The sequence below is a fragment of the Lichenostomus cassidix genome, chromosome 15, assembly GCF_008360975.1.
Source record: "Lichenostomus cassidix isolate B80296 chromosome 15, HeHo_3.0, whole genome shotgun sequence".
Classification (NCBI taxonomy): Eukaryota; Metazoa; Chordata; class Aves; order Passeriformes; family Meliphagidae; genus Lichenostomus; species Lichenostomus cassidix.
The window spans coordinates 6529296-6545170 of record NC_139496.1 but is presented as its reverse complement, the minus strand read 5'-3'; the positions used below and the strand labels follow the sequence as shown (position 1 = coordinate 6545170).

The 15875-nt window shown below is 45.6% G+C and overlaps 1 protein-coding gene across 24 annotated transcripts in view; it reads right to left on the bottom strand.

Moving 5' to 3' along the window:
- FBRSL1 (fibrosin like 1) overlaps nt 1-15875 on the bottom strand; it is a 503769-nt gene that overhangs the window by 50579 nt on the left and 437315 nt on the right. For all 24 annotated transcript variants that reach the window (XM_085075748.1, XM_085075758.1, XM_085075756.1 and 21 more), the window contains one exon: nt 7232-7277. In XM_085075748.1, coding sequence (XP_084931874.1) covers nt 7232-7277 — 46 coding nt within the window. The remainder of the gene's footprint in view (nt 1-7231; nt 7278-15875) is intronic.

The window sequence follows — 15875 nt, the reverse complement described above, 5'->3', positions numbered from 1 at the left end:
ATCACCACCCTACAGCATCCTTCTGTGCTGAGCTGCAGCTAGGGACAGCAGCTGGAGACAGCACTGAGACTTTACCCGTTGGCTTTTGCTACTCAAGAAAAAAGAAAAACAAACTATAAACAAAGAGTAAAAAGATGGTATCTTTCAAACGTCCTTTAAAAGCCCAGGCAATGTAAACTACTACAAGCATTTGAAAGGAATTTCTGTTTTTTTCTTCTGATTTACAGTTTGATGGTCCTTTTATCTACTTTTACATGGACTGAGAAAAGCTAGAATGTGCCTACTCAATCAATATGAGTTTGTGCTGGCCCATTCAGGATATATAATATTTTGCTTTTATAGTTTATTTTAAATAAAAAGTATAATTAAAGAAAACAAACCACCCACTTCATAACATTTATACAACGAAGACTTTATTTATTTTATTTACGTTTTGGTGGGCAAGGCACAGCATGCTGTTAGCTTTCTGTGATACTTAACAAAGCTGCATTTGAAATTTAAAATCTTTAAGGAAATGAACAAATTCTGTGGAGAAAGGGCAGTTGAGCAAAGAGACTTCTTACATTACCCTAGATAATTGGGCATATATATGTTTCTGTGAGTCTCTCTCTACTCCAAAAACATATCCATGACTTGGAAGCTTTAAATCAAAAAGCAATTTCAGTCTGTAATTCTCAAATAAATAATTAAACACATTTTATCTCCTACAGTATTGCTTCTATTCATTCTAATCCCACTGACAGGAATGCAGCAACATACCCCACATCCTTAAAATAACAAAACAAACACAAGATACCCACCAGAAGGCCTGGAAATGTTTATAATTCAACTTTTCAACTCTCCTGGCTGCAGCCTGAAGCTACAAAGAAAGCTCTATGCTGGCTCACTGGAAGGGGAGAAGCCTGGAGTTGGCTGTGCAAACCACACAGCCACTGGTGCAAGCAAATCCTGCTGGCCTGCACCAGGCAGCTCTCACTTTGGGAGGCACACAACACTCAGTTTGTGTCAAAGTTAATAAATTATCCACTTTTGCAGTCTGAGTTTTACCAAACTAACCGGACAGTGTGGTTAAGGTGAACGGTGTCTTGCTTGTCCATCATAATTTCACAGACAGCTGCTGCAGATAGGGATGGCTAAAGCCTGAACTAATAAATACATATGAAATAGCTGACAGGGGAGACAGGGAGTGCATTCCCATTCCCAAAGAGAAGGCTGGACTTTCCAGAGCCTAGCTTGCAAAATTAGAAAACTACAAGACTAAAAAACTGCACTTACTGCACTATTTTCTGTGTTGGACTTTGATTTAAAAGGTGGGTAACTGGCTGTGACTTGGGTGATTGTCTTGGTTACCCACCCTGTTTGAAAATCAAAGTCCTCCTCCTTCTCAGACCACTGTATAATTATGTATGTGCATATGCAAGAAAGCTAATGCACTCATCCTGGCAGTGGCACAATTAGATAGAATTTTTCAAAAAGAGGATGCTGGGATGGCATCACACCCTGGATTTAGCGTTAAGCTCAGGGTATCTAGTACTGCCAACCCCAGAAGTGTTTACAAATCACAAACTCTGAAACAAGGTTAAAACCAAAGTATTTGGGCTTCTTGATGACTGCCTGCTGGCTTTGAAGCACAGAAGAATCAAAAGTTCCAAGCTCTTCTCTTTAGTCAGGAAGACTAAAGTCTTGCCTTAATAATGAAATTAAAGCTTATATTTTGGTACAATCCTCTGAGGGCTCGGGTTTCATGAAAAACACAGAGCCTTGTAAGCTTGTGATAAAATCACAGGAGATGCAGCATGGGGAGCAGAGCAGCTGCAGAGCATCCTGAGCACTGTATAAATCATAGCAATATGGTTGCTATATAAATAAATGCACTACTTATTTTATTTATTATTACAGATGCTGCTGTGGAAATTTTTGCATGCCTGTAATCATGGCGGACTCTTGTCCAAAGATCCAGCTGTAAATTATCATCCCCCTCAAGTTCCCTGGCTGTGCAGGTAATCAAGCACAAGATGGAGACCTCATCAAAATGAGATGGGGATAAAACGGAGATGAAGAGACAGGATGCATCTCAGATCCCACTGTGGACCCCACACAAGAAAACTGGGGAAGTTTATGACATATCCCCTGACCTAAACTCATGTAAAACACAGCTAATTGCCTGACCGGTGCAGTGAGACTTGTTTGCTCTGTCTGTGCAGACCTTCCAGTGATGGAAAGCTCTCTCTCCTGGCACAGTGAAAGCCCTGAAGGAGAGGTGGACTTGATTACAGGAGATGCAGTCCCAGCCCAGACAGGGAGTCTCTGACCCTGACAACTGCAGACAGAGCCCCGGGGGACAGGACCAAGGCAGCGTGGCAAGCCCGGGAGACACTGGGCTCCTGATTCCCCTGTCAGTGCTGAGCATCCTTTCAGCTGTGCTGCTGCTGCAAACCTGTGCCAAGCACGGTATTTTGAGCTCAGCTGCATTCAGGTTGTTTTCTGCTTCACCGGGCACTCACAGGTTCCTCCCGGAGAGCTGACTTGCTGCTCTCCCATCCTGCCCCTGCCCCCCTGCCCCTCCTTTCCCCTCTCACCTCATCTCACAGTAATAACCATCAGTTTTTAACAGCATGTCCTACACTGGAGGTTTTGTAGTTGCAGCTTTTAAAATGATTTAGTGTGACAGTTTAGTGCTGAATTAAAAAAAAAAAAAAGAAAAAGAAAAAGGAAGAGAAGAAGCATAGAGAAAAAGGAGAGATAGTCCCCTTAAGGCAACAACATTATGGAGCAGTGATCTCAGAGGAACAAGGGTTCTTCTCTGGTTCAGATGTGCTTGTCAGAGCTCAGTGTCGTCTCTGAACAAGAAATCTCTCTTGCTGGCCCAAGGCATAGTTTTGTGGTCAAGAGGACAGGAAATAAAGGGAGGGAACTTCAAAGAAGCATAAGCTGCATTAGCCCGCTGGGGCGGGTGGCTGCGGCACATCCCATGGCTGACAATTACGACCTGCATGCCGAGAAAGCTTGCCTCCCTCTTGTCAGAGGGATAAGACACAGGCTGTGAGCTTTAGAGCTTTGAGGATGTGTACAGTTCATGATGAAAGATAGCACTTCAAAGCCCTCTGCCTGGAAACCCAGGGAGAAGTAAGAGCGGAGGGTAAGCAATCTTTTTTCCTGGGGGGGTGCATATGCGGGGGAAGGATAAGACTTACTTTCACTGTCATTTATTATTGCCATGAAAATGAAGCCTTGCGCTGTTTATGGAATCTCTCATTAAAAGGATCTCTTGATAAATCGCTTGACAAACATTCATTAATTAAGTCTCTGAGCGCACTTGGCTGACAAGCATTAGTCTTCATTTTGCAGGAGGGGGAAATCGAGGTATGGAGCTCAGCAAGCCCCCAACAGCCAGGGCAGGGCTGGGTCCTGGCCAGCCACTGTGCCACCAGACAGATGGACCCCACTGCTCCCTCCATGCCCAGCTTGATTCTGATCCAAAGATAAGAGCAACATACTGCCTTCAACAAACTTCAAAGCTCTTTTATCCCCACTGCTGCCCAGTGCCTCCCAGGGCTGCAGGGCAGACCTGGCTGTGCAGGTTTGGCTCTTCCATGGGCATCTCATGCCATGGGGGCTGCTGGACACCTCTTTCATCTCCCAGGCACCTCCCCACCCACAGACTGCCTGGGGTTATGAATGGAGAAACCCTGGCTGCTGCCCAGGCTCTGCTTTTTGATGGAGGTTTTCCTCCTCGGGGCTTTTGACCTATCAAACCAAGCAAGAGAAACAGCTCCTTTAAGACATCCATTTCACCCTCACTCCCCCAGTTGCCTTGGGTTCAAACACTGGGGACTCACCAGGTCACCTAGGCTAGAGCTGCAAGGCTACTGTTCTACAAAAGGCACCACCTCTCTCACTTTCCCTGGCATACAGCAGATCTGGGGCAAGGAGTGGTGAGAAAAAGATCAACTGCCTCCAGCCAGACCCACCAGGGAAGCCCACAGCTGGAGGGAGCCAGCAGTGAGGACCCAACACCCAAATCCTTAAAACACAAACTATCCTACCCCACACACTTCAAAATATGATCACAGCAAGCTTGAGGAGGTCCTTGCAGTGACATAGAGGTGACTGTCTCTATCACCTCGTCAGCTCCACATCTGCCTTCCTATCCCTCACTGTCACCCCTCTGCCTCATCCTCCCACCTGGAGACAGAGGGAAGGATTTGGCTTTTGCCTATGCTTCCTCTGCCCTTCCTGTACTCGCCCTTCAGAAAATGGAAGGGCTGGCTGGCAGATTCCTGTGAGAGAGGAGCTGCATGAGAGAGCAAACAGACCTTTATTATTTGTTTATTGATTTATTCTCCAGGAGGATGTAACACCCGGCCCTCGGCAGCAAATGCCCTTGTAACTCTGTACTGCAGTGACAAGTTGGCCAAACAAACACTTTTCTGCGTCAGAAAACAAAGACTGTCAGCAGAGCAGATCAGGGCTTCTCTGCTCTTACTTTTAATTATTATTTCCTCACACAGAGGATTTAATCTCCTCTTCTGCTGGAAGCTCAAAGTGCCCCATTCAGCCTATTTCACAGCTGTGACTGGCGAGGTCACCCCGGGTCAGGACACCTCTCTCTGCAGCATAATAGTGACTGCTCCCCGAAGTGGACATGCTCGCCGTGCATCTGCTGCTGCAGATGAACTGGTGTCAGGAGGAGGAGCACGGCCACCACCGAGGCCCCGCCGGGGAGGGGGCAAAGGCAAATGTCACCCAGAGAGCTCCAGACAATAGATGCTGCTCCTCTGGCCCTTTGTGGAGCTCTCAAATGCGGTCAAAGGTTACATTTTACAGCTGTTCCAGCCTCAAATAAGCGTAACCCGCCTATCTTAATACTTAATTGCATTGCTAAGCTGCTGATAAACTAGGACGGCATAAAACAAATACGCAGGGCCAAACACATCCCCAGGGAAAGTTTGTGGGAACAGAGGGAGTTGCACGGAACAATGAACTGGGAACAAGGGGAGTTGCACCAGACAATGAATGCACTTTATGTGTTTTAGAAGCCTGGTTACCTTCAATAAAAGCTGCAGCATGGACGCTGCACATTTGCTAGCTAATATCTCCCCAAAAAGGCCGCCAGTGTTTACAAAAGAAGGGCACAGTGCAAATGCCCACGGGAGAGGACGAGCACGTGCTGCGCCATGCGTGTGCCCATCAGGAAACTGTGTGCAGCTAATCCCCTCCCCACGGAGCCACCACGGCTCCAGCCCTGGAGAACACGGCCTTAAATCAACGCTCTTATCTCACAAAAGGAATTTAAGTGCAATGCTTTGAAAGTCACTTTCTCCCGGCCATATGGCATCCCCGAGCCTGGTCGTGTAGGAGCGGCGTTCATTTGCATGTGCAAGAGACAAATCTGGCTTTGCGTTGCGGGAGTGATAACAGGGCGAGGGGTAAAATTTAGCACTGTTTGGGTTTCTGCGCAAAATCTCTGCCCAGGCAAATCTCTCTCACCTCTCAAGCCAAGTGCCAAATGCTGAGGTAGCCCCCAGGAGAGCTTGCCCACGATGGCAGCCCATGCTTATCAGTGAGGTACAGGGACAGGGTAAAAGAGAAGTCTGAGACAAAACCCGTGATCTGAACCCAAAGCTGGCAGTGTCTACACCCACATTAAAGCAAACAGGAACAGGCTGAAATTACAGGGATATAAACAGCACTGAACACAAACTTCAAGACAGCAAATTCACAGGCATTCGCACATTTAACTTCCTGATAGGGAGGTATTTTGAAAACTCATGTTGCTGAGCTGCTCCATGATATGAAGGGGTGGGGGATCTTGGGCTTCAGCACAAGGAGGAGCCAACAAAGCTGCTAACGCTTCAACATAAGCCTCTCCAGCAGATCTCTGTGCCAGGCATTATGCAGGATGGCAAGATTTTTGTTTTGCCGAGGCAGTGCCGTATGGGCAATCTGGTTTGCCTTATCAGCGAGCCAAGCGAGAGAAGAGAAATGTTCTTCCCCACCATTTGTTTAAATTTCCCTCTTTCCTCCAGATAAAGCTGCATACTTTTGTAAAAATATCTGCAAATGTAATAACATAATGGGCTTGTCATCGGTTTCCACATTTGGCATTGAAAATCTGCAAAGCTTGGAAAGAAAGAGAATTCCTAATAGTTATTGCTGCTGAAGAGCCCAGCTAAAAACTGGGCCTGGATCCAGGTGATGGAGCACACAACCAACAAAAAGGCTTTCCATGTCCAGCACCTACTCCTACACAACTGCAAATTGTTCCTTTCTTGGCCCCACTGAAATAATGCAAGAAGGTTATTTCACCACTTCTTATTGATGGGCCTCATCTCCCCTCTTTGGGGTATTTGCATGCCCCTAACATCCATTACAGCTGCGAACTGATTTTATTTTGCAGCTCAGTGCAGAGGATGCTGCAGACAGCCACAAGCCCTGGCAGCTCATTCAGAGCTACACAAACCGCCTCGCATGGCAAGGTGGAAGCATTCCCAGCACAACGCTTTCCACCACACACCACAGCTCGCCCTCTCCAAGCCTGTTGTTTCTTCAGTGTATCTGCCCAGTACCCATCTCAGAGAGATTATCCCCGGGAACACATGAAACCACAGCAGCCTGGCTTTATGGCTGTGCTGAGCCCTCAGAGGAGGGCTTGGCGTATTTAGAGATCTGTGGCTGTGCCCCCTAAGGGGATGTGAAGCGAGGCAGTCTCTTAGCAACACCCAGTGCCTATCACAGGTAGCTGTCATTAACAGCAACAGTGGAGCTGTGCCGTGCCCAGCACCTTCCAGCGTGTCCTGGAGAACTGAGATGTGCAGGCACAAATGCTCCGTGGGCACTGGCAGGGGAGGGATGTGCAAGCCCTTGTCAGGATGGCACAGACAGCACCGAAATATGGATTTGTTTAAAAGAAATGAGGGTTTCATTGTATTAGAGGGAGAAGCATATCCCCTACAGTAAGGACTGACTTCTCCTTTGTCAGTAATCCCTCTCTCCAAGACACTTCATACAAATATTACTGGAAGGGAAGAAGTCCCACCCCACACCAAGACAATGCAGTTCTAAATTTTAACTTAAAACATCACAAGGCTGTAAAGCTGATCTTTATGGCAATGTGTGTGGCCAAGCTACAAATTCTGGCAAAACGGATGTCCTGCTATTCGCACGATACCAATTCACAACCCCAATCTCTCGCTGTAAGATAAGGAAAACATTTCTCCAGATCACTTACCTTTATTTGCTGCAGGAGAGAACAGCTTCTCAGAGCCTACAGAAGCCTGAAAAAGGAAGAGAAAGAGAGGGTGAATAATCCTGAAGGAGAAATTCGGAAGGCTTGCTCACAAAAACACAGCTCATAAAACAAGTGGGTTATCTGGAGACCTGCAGTTGCGCATTGCACCTGGAGGGTGCAATGTTGTGCCATTAAAGAACGAGCATGCATCCTGAGGAGATGAAAGCCAAGCAAGAGGACTGTCCTGATCTCACCCAACTATATCCTCCTGTCTCGTTTATTTAGGCAGCCATGCAATGCACAGCTATTTTATCCATGATTCCTCGTATAAAAACAAAAACCAGTGAAACTGCTATCAAGCTGAAGAAAAGAAAAACAAACCAAAACGCATTTCAAAGGCTCTCTCACTGAAAATAAGCTTGTTTCTTGCTGAACATGCAAAATGTAATTTGTGTACTGGAAACACAAGTTGCAACTGAACACATCTGTATGAAGGAGGGTGTTATTCAATATTATGCCAAATGATAGGTACATGCTGCTATGCACTTAGTTGAGTATGAAATAAAACGACTTCCTCTTGGAAGAAGCCCGTATCCTTGCAGACTGGATTGCACTATGCTGTCTGAACTCCACAGCAGTGTATTTGTGCTCCTCACAGCTCTGGGAAATAGTTAAAGAAATCCAATTAACCTAAACCTTGTAAACAGCTTCATGATAATCAGGGTCACTGGGTTACAGACAAGATGATAATGACAGACAGGGAAAAAAAGTCCATTCATCGTAAATAAAGCTTTTATGAGTTAATTTGATGGCTTCCTTTCCTCCCCCCACTGATATCAAACAGTCAACCTATTTCAGCATACGCTTTTCCTCCTCGCTATCTGATAAAATAGCAAGCAGCCTCTCCAGAATCAAAGCTGGTCTGGGAGCAGGAGCACGATCAACATTACTACCATCTACAAGAAAGTATCATCAACGTGTTGGCACTGACTGCTGCATGAATAAAATGGGGTGAAGAACAAAGCTGACGAGCAAAAGATACTGAAAGTGAAAAAAGCCTTTTTCCCCTGGCTCTGCTTTAAAAACAATGAATTAATTCAACACATGGCTGAACTAAGTTGATTTTATTTTTGATTTTATTGATTTTATTCTAAGGTGCCTTGGGAGATTTGCATGATAAAGAGCACTACAAATTGTATTACATTGCTATATATTTTAAATACTCAGAAGGAAAAAAACAAATAGTAAAATGCAAGAAGTTCTGCATGAGATATAGTAAGAAGCAAGAGTGATCTATTAATGTTATTTCTAAGAAAAGTGGCACTGCAAGCACTGAATGTCTTACTTAATGCAAATGTATAAAAAAGAGAGGGAAAACAACATGAAAAATAGGTTGAGGCTGAGACACATAAGAAAAAAATTCTGAATTATGTCCACAACAAAGCTGCACGTGTAGCTGTGGCATGTATGATCATTACACAGCTCAGCAAAAGGATCCTAAAATCTTAGGGAAAATCAGTTACCTGCACGATCCCTTCACTGCATGGATTAAAAAGAGGAAGAACCAGGATTAAACAAGGCTTTGCCTAGGCTGGTTTGCAAAGAAAGTGTAACAGCGTCACACAGCAGCAACAACAGTGGTGCATAAAACGTTTGACAGCCAACTCTGAATTTACAACCCATTGTTAGGAGATTTTTCACTTATAATCAACACCAAGTCACCACGGGCGCAGAACACATCTGCAGGCTCTGGGAACTCACCCATGCTCAGAGCTCACACAAAGCCAGGTCCTACTCTCAAAGCTCTCCACAAGCACTTGGACACGTGGCAGATGGATAAATAAGATACCCCCTTTTTACAGGCAATGAAACTTCAGCGTGGCTTGCACTAAAGGCCAAGCAGTAAATCGGTGCTCAGGCACTGCTGAGCCACCGATCCTCAGTGCTGGCTCTGCATGCAACCCTCGAGAGGAGCCTGCCAGGGACAGCCCTTGCTGGGAGCCATCTGAGCAAACCACGGCTGCAGGACCTGCTCTGGCACTGGCAGCCACCCCAGCTGGGGGAAGCTTTGTGCTTCCCCTGCTCTGGACAGCCTGGTCTCACCAACACTGCTTTATGGCAGCCACCAGCTCGCCCCATTCTGTGGTACCGAGGGTTCAGTACAGGCTGGCAGTGCTCAGGCATGAGCTGAAGATCTCAGTGCTACAGGTCCAGACTGTATAAAAACAATGTTTGAGGAAGTCAAGCCAGAAAATTCACTTTAAAGACAAAGTAAAACACCCGGATTATTGCTCAGTCTTCTGCTATCAGCATGTGCCACCGCCTTCCACAATCAGAGTCAACATTTACAGAGCAGCGTTTTCAACATCGCAGCTTCAGTTCACAGACACAAACCTTCACACCTAGAGTTTACAGTAACTTTTGCTCTCACTTCTGGTGATTTCTAGCTCCAGATCTGAGCAGTTTTTGGCACGAGCACCATTCTGAAACAGTGAATGTCTGTGCTATAGGATATTCTGCGAGCTGCTGTAAAGGCAGGAGGGAAGCTGGGGGAGGAAGAGCCTGAATACATCATTCAACCCTATCAGTCACCCTTTAAAGAAAGCGTACAATAAAACCTATGTGTCTGAGGGAGCCCACTAATGAGTGAAAAAACCCAGCAAACCGACACATCTGCTAAACCAAGTCCCCTCCCAAATTTTCCGCTGTTCCAAGCAAATCATTTGCATATGTTTAGAGAAGGGATTTAAAAATAATACTAATAAAAAAAAAGGTGGAATTCTTCCCTTGCGAACAAAACCAGGCATTTGAAGTCTTTTATGCAGAAGTTCAAGCCATCCCAGGAAATCACACATTCTTTGACTGCAAAATGGAACTAGAAATTTCCTTTCCTCCCCCTCTCATTGCCTCCTGCCTATCTCCATCTGAAGGACCATCTCACAGACCCCTCAAATTCCTTTTTGTTGCTGCACAAGGCAGCGAGACCTGCCCAGCCTGAAGTGCCCAGACAGAAGACACCTCCACCCTTCCTTGTTCACTTGCTGCTCATCTGCCTTGCCCCGGAGCACAGCCCACAGCCACAGAACCCACCACAGGCTTGTGCTCACAAAAATGCTGCTTGCACAGTCCCACCCTCGTCCCCAGTAAAAACTTTGGCATTTTAAGCATATCTGACATCTGTCCCCAGAGCAGCAGTTTCTGAGGTAGCTTCATGCTGCTGAAACTTTTAAGACCCAGCACCCTTTCGATGACACCAAGCCTTCCAGGTCCCCTTTGCAGCTTATTCATTTAAGTTACCAATCCTTTGTCACCTTTTGATTTTTCTTTTCTATGCCAGACCTTAAGGGGAAAATGCCTCCACCCAGTTCTGTGACAGCGTGAAACCAGGCTGAATACACTGCAGAGGAAAATAACATTTCTGCCCTTTTCTGCTTTGCGGAGAGCAAGCAGAGGAGTGGTGCTCCAGTCCCTCCCCCTTCCTCCCCTTGAACCCAGCATATATAAACACTGATTCAATTTTCAGCGCTAAAAGCTCAGCAAAAAGGCAGCTTTTTCGTCAAATGTGAGGTGGTAACCACAAAGGATGTAGCACACCCTCTCCTCTGAAGGTGAGCAGTGAGGCGTAATGAAGACCATGCCTCATCCATCCTGGTTCCCAGTAACCCAAGGCAGCTGAAAGGTGCAAGAGCTCTTACAGATTAATTATTTAATGATTATATATAACGGAACAACATCATCTGACAAAGACAGCATTATAAACTATGTCAGGCCTCACAGTAATTACTTCTTTTTCCCCTCCTTTATCCGTAGCCTATAAATGGCTAACAGGGAATAGAACTGCTCCTTATCACCAACAACAGAGGCTCTGTGGACCTTCATGCTGTCTCCTGGAGCACCGAATGCCAGATCCAAGCCTGATACTTCAGGAGCCTGATAGCAAGACATTGGGAAATTGCTAACAAGGCTGCAGCTCTGGTTCACAAGGAAGAAGCTCAGTAGTGTTAGGGAGCTGGTATGAATGTCATGTACAGGGCAAAAGCCAAATATTCCCTCCAAGCAAGTCCAGTACAGTAGGCAGAAGAAAAAGGAGACAGTAAAATGCAGTTCAAATTTTATTTCTGGATGGCTGCCTATCTACCAGACAGCCAAGAGGCAGTCTCAAGAGAGACTGTGTGCACAATTACTGAACTTAGCAAGCACTAAAAAGCTCACAAGAAAACCCTTCTCTGGGAGATTTCCAAACTAGAAATGCTGGATACACTCAGAGAAACTTTCAGCATAAAGCACGGACACCACCTGAAAATTCTGGATCAGTTTTCATTCTTTCCTTTGATCTGTCTCCCCTGCTTTTACCAACCACTCCAATGCCACTTGATTGCTTGTCCAGCAGAGAATTTCAGCACGTCAGTACTGCTTTACTGCTTTCCAGCTCACCCTGCAAGTCATTCATACCAGACCTTTCATCCAGTAATATGAGAACAATAACTAAAACAGGAAGGTATTGTTTGGGTTGTGATTCTTCTATAGGAAATGGAAATTGATACATATGGAAAGGTGCAAGAGACACCTAGAAATAGCACACATGCACACAAAAACCCAAAGTAAAAATCCCCCTTAAGACCAACAAAGTGTTCTACACATTTCAGGATACAGAAGCAGCCCGTGGGTAACACTACCTGCATTGTGAGGGGATGTTTCAAGGCAGCCTGCAGTCTTTCCAAAAGCTGCATTACTTTTGGAGGGAAACCACAGCTCAGTCAGGGAGACAAAAGCAAAGTTAAACCTGTAACTCAGTCATTTTTGAGAACCTTCTAGGAATATACAGCTTTCTGGTACACGGCACAGCCCAGCTGTGTAAGGGATTAAGCAGGAGGGAACAGGACTTCTACAAATCCATACTGTGATTATCTTCCCACAGGATTTGTAGACTGGGCTTTCAAGAGGGCTCAGCACTCAGCAGCTGCCTTTGGGGCACCAACCTGACTGGAGCTACTGGATATGGAACATTTCCAAAAATCCATTTAGAAGCTTGGTGACCAGGTTGTTCTGAAAAATCTGGTTACAGATGATCGTTGGGATCATTTACTAAATTCTGTCTGTTGACCTCCAGTGCAAATAAGGACTAATAGTAAATAATATTCCCTAAGGAAGAATGAATCTCCAGCTTTCTAGCAAAAATCCTGAAAATTCAATTGTGCCTTTAGTTACACCATGACACATCACAGTGAAACATGCAGCACAAACACCCCAAACAAGCAACTACTGATTGAAAAGGCAATGCCTTAAATGCCACAGATACTTCAATTGTGTTTCAGATAGTTCAATTATGATTCAAGGCCATCTCAAGAGGTATTGATGGGTCTTCTGTATCTTGTATGAGTTTACTCTATAGAATGCTCACTAGAAACAAAATGTTTCTTGGACTGTACTTCCATTCAGCAACACCCTTGTTTAGGTTCCCACCTCACATTCATTTAGCACACACATATTCAGCACTGCTCTGCTCCTGGAAGGGACTGTCACCATGCACTTCACTCTTTGTCACTTTTTCCTCCAAGAATGCTCATTTCTCTCAGCAGTTTATATAACCATGACTGTTTTTTGCACCAGCCCCTATGAGAAGCTAGCACCAGCCTGGGAACACAGAATTAAATTAGGCCACAGAGAGCCTAGAAGCAGAGATCACTGGTTCTAATTCACCACTGAATTATGCTGACTCTACACAATGGCAAATGGAGTGTGAGGCAAAGTGGATGAGGACTGGAGTCTGACTCAGTTAATGCAGGGCAGTGAGGAACCAAGCTCACTGCTTCTCCACATGTTCCACATCTTGTTTGGGTCATTTCTTTTGGCAAGACAGTGATAAGCTTAAATTAACAGTTTTGAATCCTGAGCATGTTCCTCATCATTTTACAACCATTGTGGGACTGAACAAACTAGTTTAAATCAGGCAGCAACAATAATTCTTAAACATACGCTGCTGTGGTGTGTTGCTTATTGCACAGATGTGCCTGTTCCCATGACAAAGGGTGACAGCAGAGGGACATCTGACCTACGGCATGTCTGCCACCAGAGCCTCGGGGCACAGGCCTGCTAACTCGTCTTCCCTCTCTCCTCAAACCATCCCCCATCCCCTGGGGAATGGCTATAGCCCAGAGTTCTCCCCTTCCCATCCCCTCCATTAGCGATGCTTTATGATTCATCTTTCTCTGAGCAGTTGCTGTCTCCCAAAGGAAAAGATCAAACTCCCTCTCCTTCCCAGCTCAGCTCCAATAAATAAATAAATACATGAACTGAAAAAAAATTTAGTGAAGGAGGAGAAGGGAGGAAGCTAGGGAGTTCCTGGACCTCACCAAGGCTCGTCAGACAGCTGCAGAAGGTTCCTCAGCTGCTCCCAGAGACACCAACGAGCAAAGAAAATTTCCAGCTGTCCCTCATTAAAACTGGCCAAAATACTTGCTTAACTAGTGTGCCTGTGTGTCCTAATTTAAATTAAGATGCACTTGGTCCTTACCTCAGTATCGTCCTCCTTCAAACCTCAGCTCCCCAACAACTACCAAATCTACCTTCATGTTCCACTCCTGCTATTTTCCACTCTAATCAGCACTGATTTCCCTGTACCACATGTTCATGTGCTCCTGGGCATTCTGGTCTGTGAATGGAATCCAGAGCCACTGGATGAGGCTGCAGCTCTCACTGTAGGCTGGAGGCAGTGATGTGTCCATGTTAAAGGGAACTGATCCCACAGTCAGGGAAACACAGTTCTTCAGGATACACTGAAAAAAGGGCTTTGTGTGGTCTGGTTTTAAACATCCTGAACATCGGAACCCTCATGCCTTTGCCTGAGAGCTGACCCCCTCCCAAAACAGACTTTTCAGCCTACACTTCCACATTCAGAACTTTTTCACTGCCCAGACACTGACTTAGGCAAGCAGAGATTTGATTACTGATTTAGCTTTTGCTACAAATGTCAGGGAGAACCTATCTACAAGCAGGAAAGGTTGGGAATGCTGTGCAACACACCACTACAGCAGTTTGTATTATTGTCATTACAGCTTGATCCTATCTAGTCAGCCCATCTATTTGGCTGGGATATGGCTTTTTATTTGCACTAAATCAAAGGGAATGGCAAGTGCTCTTTGCAGAACTATCTAAAACTTCTTATAATTCAAAGGCTGCACTGTAGGAAGAGTGATGGGGGAGAGCAGGGACTGTGCTGCGAATGACAGGTGGCAGACTGTTGTTTGGTACCTACCAAATTACTCTGCTGCTCCCAGGGCTGCCTTGGCATTTCATTATCCCAACTCTCTCCTGGAAGGATGCGGACATAAATTCACACCTCATGTCCTGGTTTCCGTCAAACTGAGTAAGAGTGCAAATGCTGGCACCAACCGGGAATGCCAAGCAGGGCTTGGCATGCTAGAACAAACTCTCAGCTGTGGTCTTTGCCAGCTACCTGCATTTATCATTGTAATGGCCTGCCAGACAGGACTTGGCAAGCGATGGAGGAGGGCGGGAGGAGGAGGGCCAGGCTCTGCACTGCCAAGCAATTCATTCCTGGAGCTCCTGCCATCACTGTACCAGCAGGGCAACCTTCATTTTATTTTATCTTTTAACCAATTATGTGTCGCCCAAATCCCACCTGCAGCTTTCTCCAACGCAAATGGCTATAAATCACAGTTCAGAGACCAAGAGGGTTTTGCAAGACATTTGATTTCATAAAAAGGTCACTGTCTGTCTGAGGACTGCTGCAGTTCAAAAATGAACTGAGTAACAACCTGCATTGGCAGACAGGGAAGGAACTGCTTCCATCGTCTGTTGCATGTTGTCAGATAATATTAGAACAATTAGGGAGGCCAACAATGGCAGGATCATTAGGATTCAGTTGAGCCAAAGTGCTGATACAAATTCAGTGAAATATCTCCTTCTCTCAATTTTTGAAGAAAACGTAATCAAATCAATAAAAAAGGGAAATTGCATGAGCACACCAGAAACATTCAACATAACCACCTTCAGCAGACAAACAGAATACATGCCTGTCATCACTGCAGCCCACTCCAATCTGCCTAAGTATTCCAGAGCTTAACCCCAAGCTTTGCTATTTCTCAGAGCACTACTCTGAGGTCTCAGATCACTCAGGATGGCTTCTTTAGGGAAAATGCTGTATTCTTGTTTTTAATCCATATGCTGGACACATAGTAGACCCTGTATAGCATTTTATGTGAACCATATCATAGAGCAAACATTTAAGGGTGCTCAAAAATCATTTGACACTGATGCTGTACTGGATGCCCTTAGTGTCCATCCCTTTCTTTCAGGTGACATGTCATGCCAGACAGCCCTCACAAACCAGCATCAAAGTCTCTGAAAAGCATCAAGTGAACTGCAGTGAGTTCATGAGACACAGAGAAGATTGCATCGTCCTCCTAGCCCAGCGCAAGACATGTGACACACAGACATCCCTGCGACAGATTTTTCCCGGTTATGGATGCAATCCTGGTGTGCCCTTTCCTGGGCCTGGGGGGTCAGGGAGCTTATCAGGAAGGCGACTCTTGTCTGCTGCCATTGAAACTTGCTGTCTTACCCGCAGCAACCTCAAAGGAGTGCCTCTGCAGAAGGCTCTTTTGTTGTTGTTGTTTCTAAT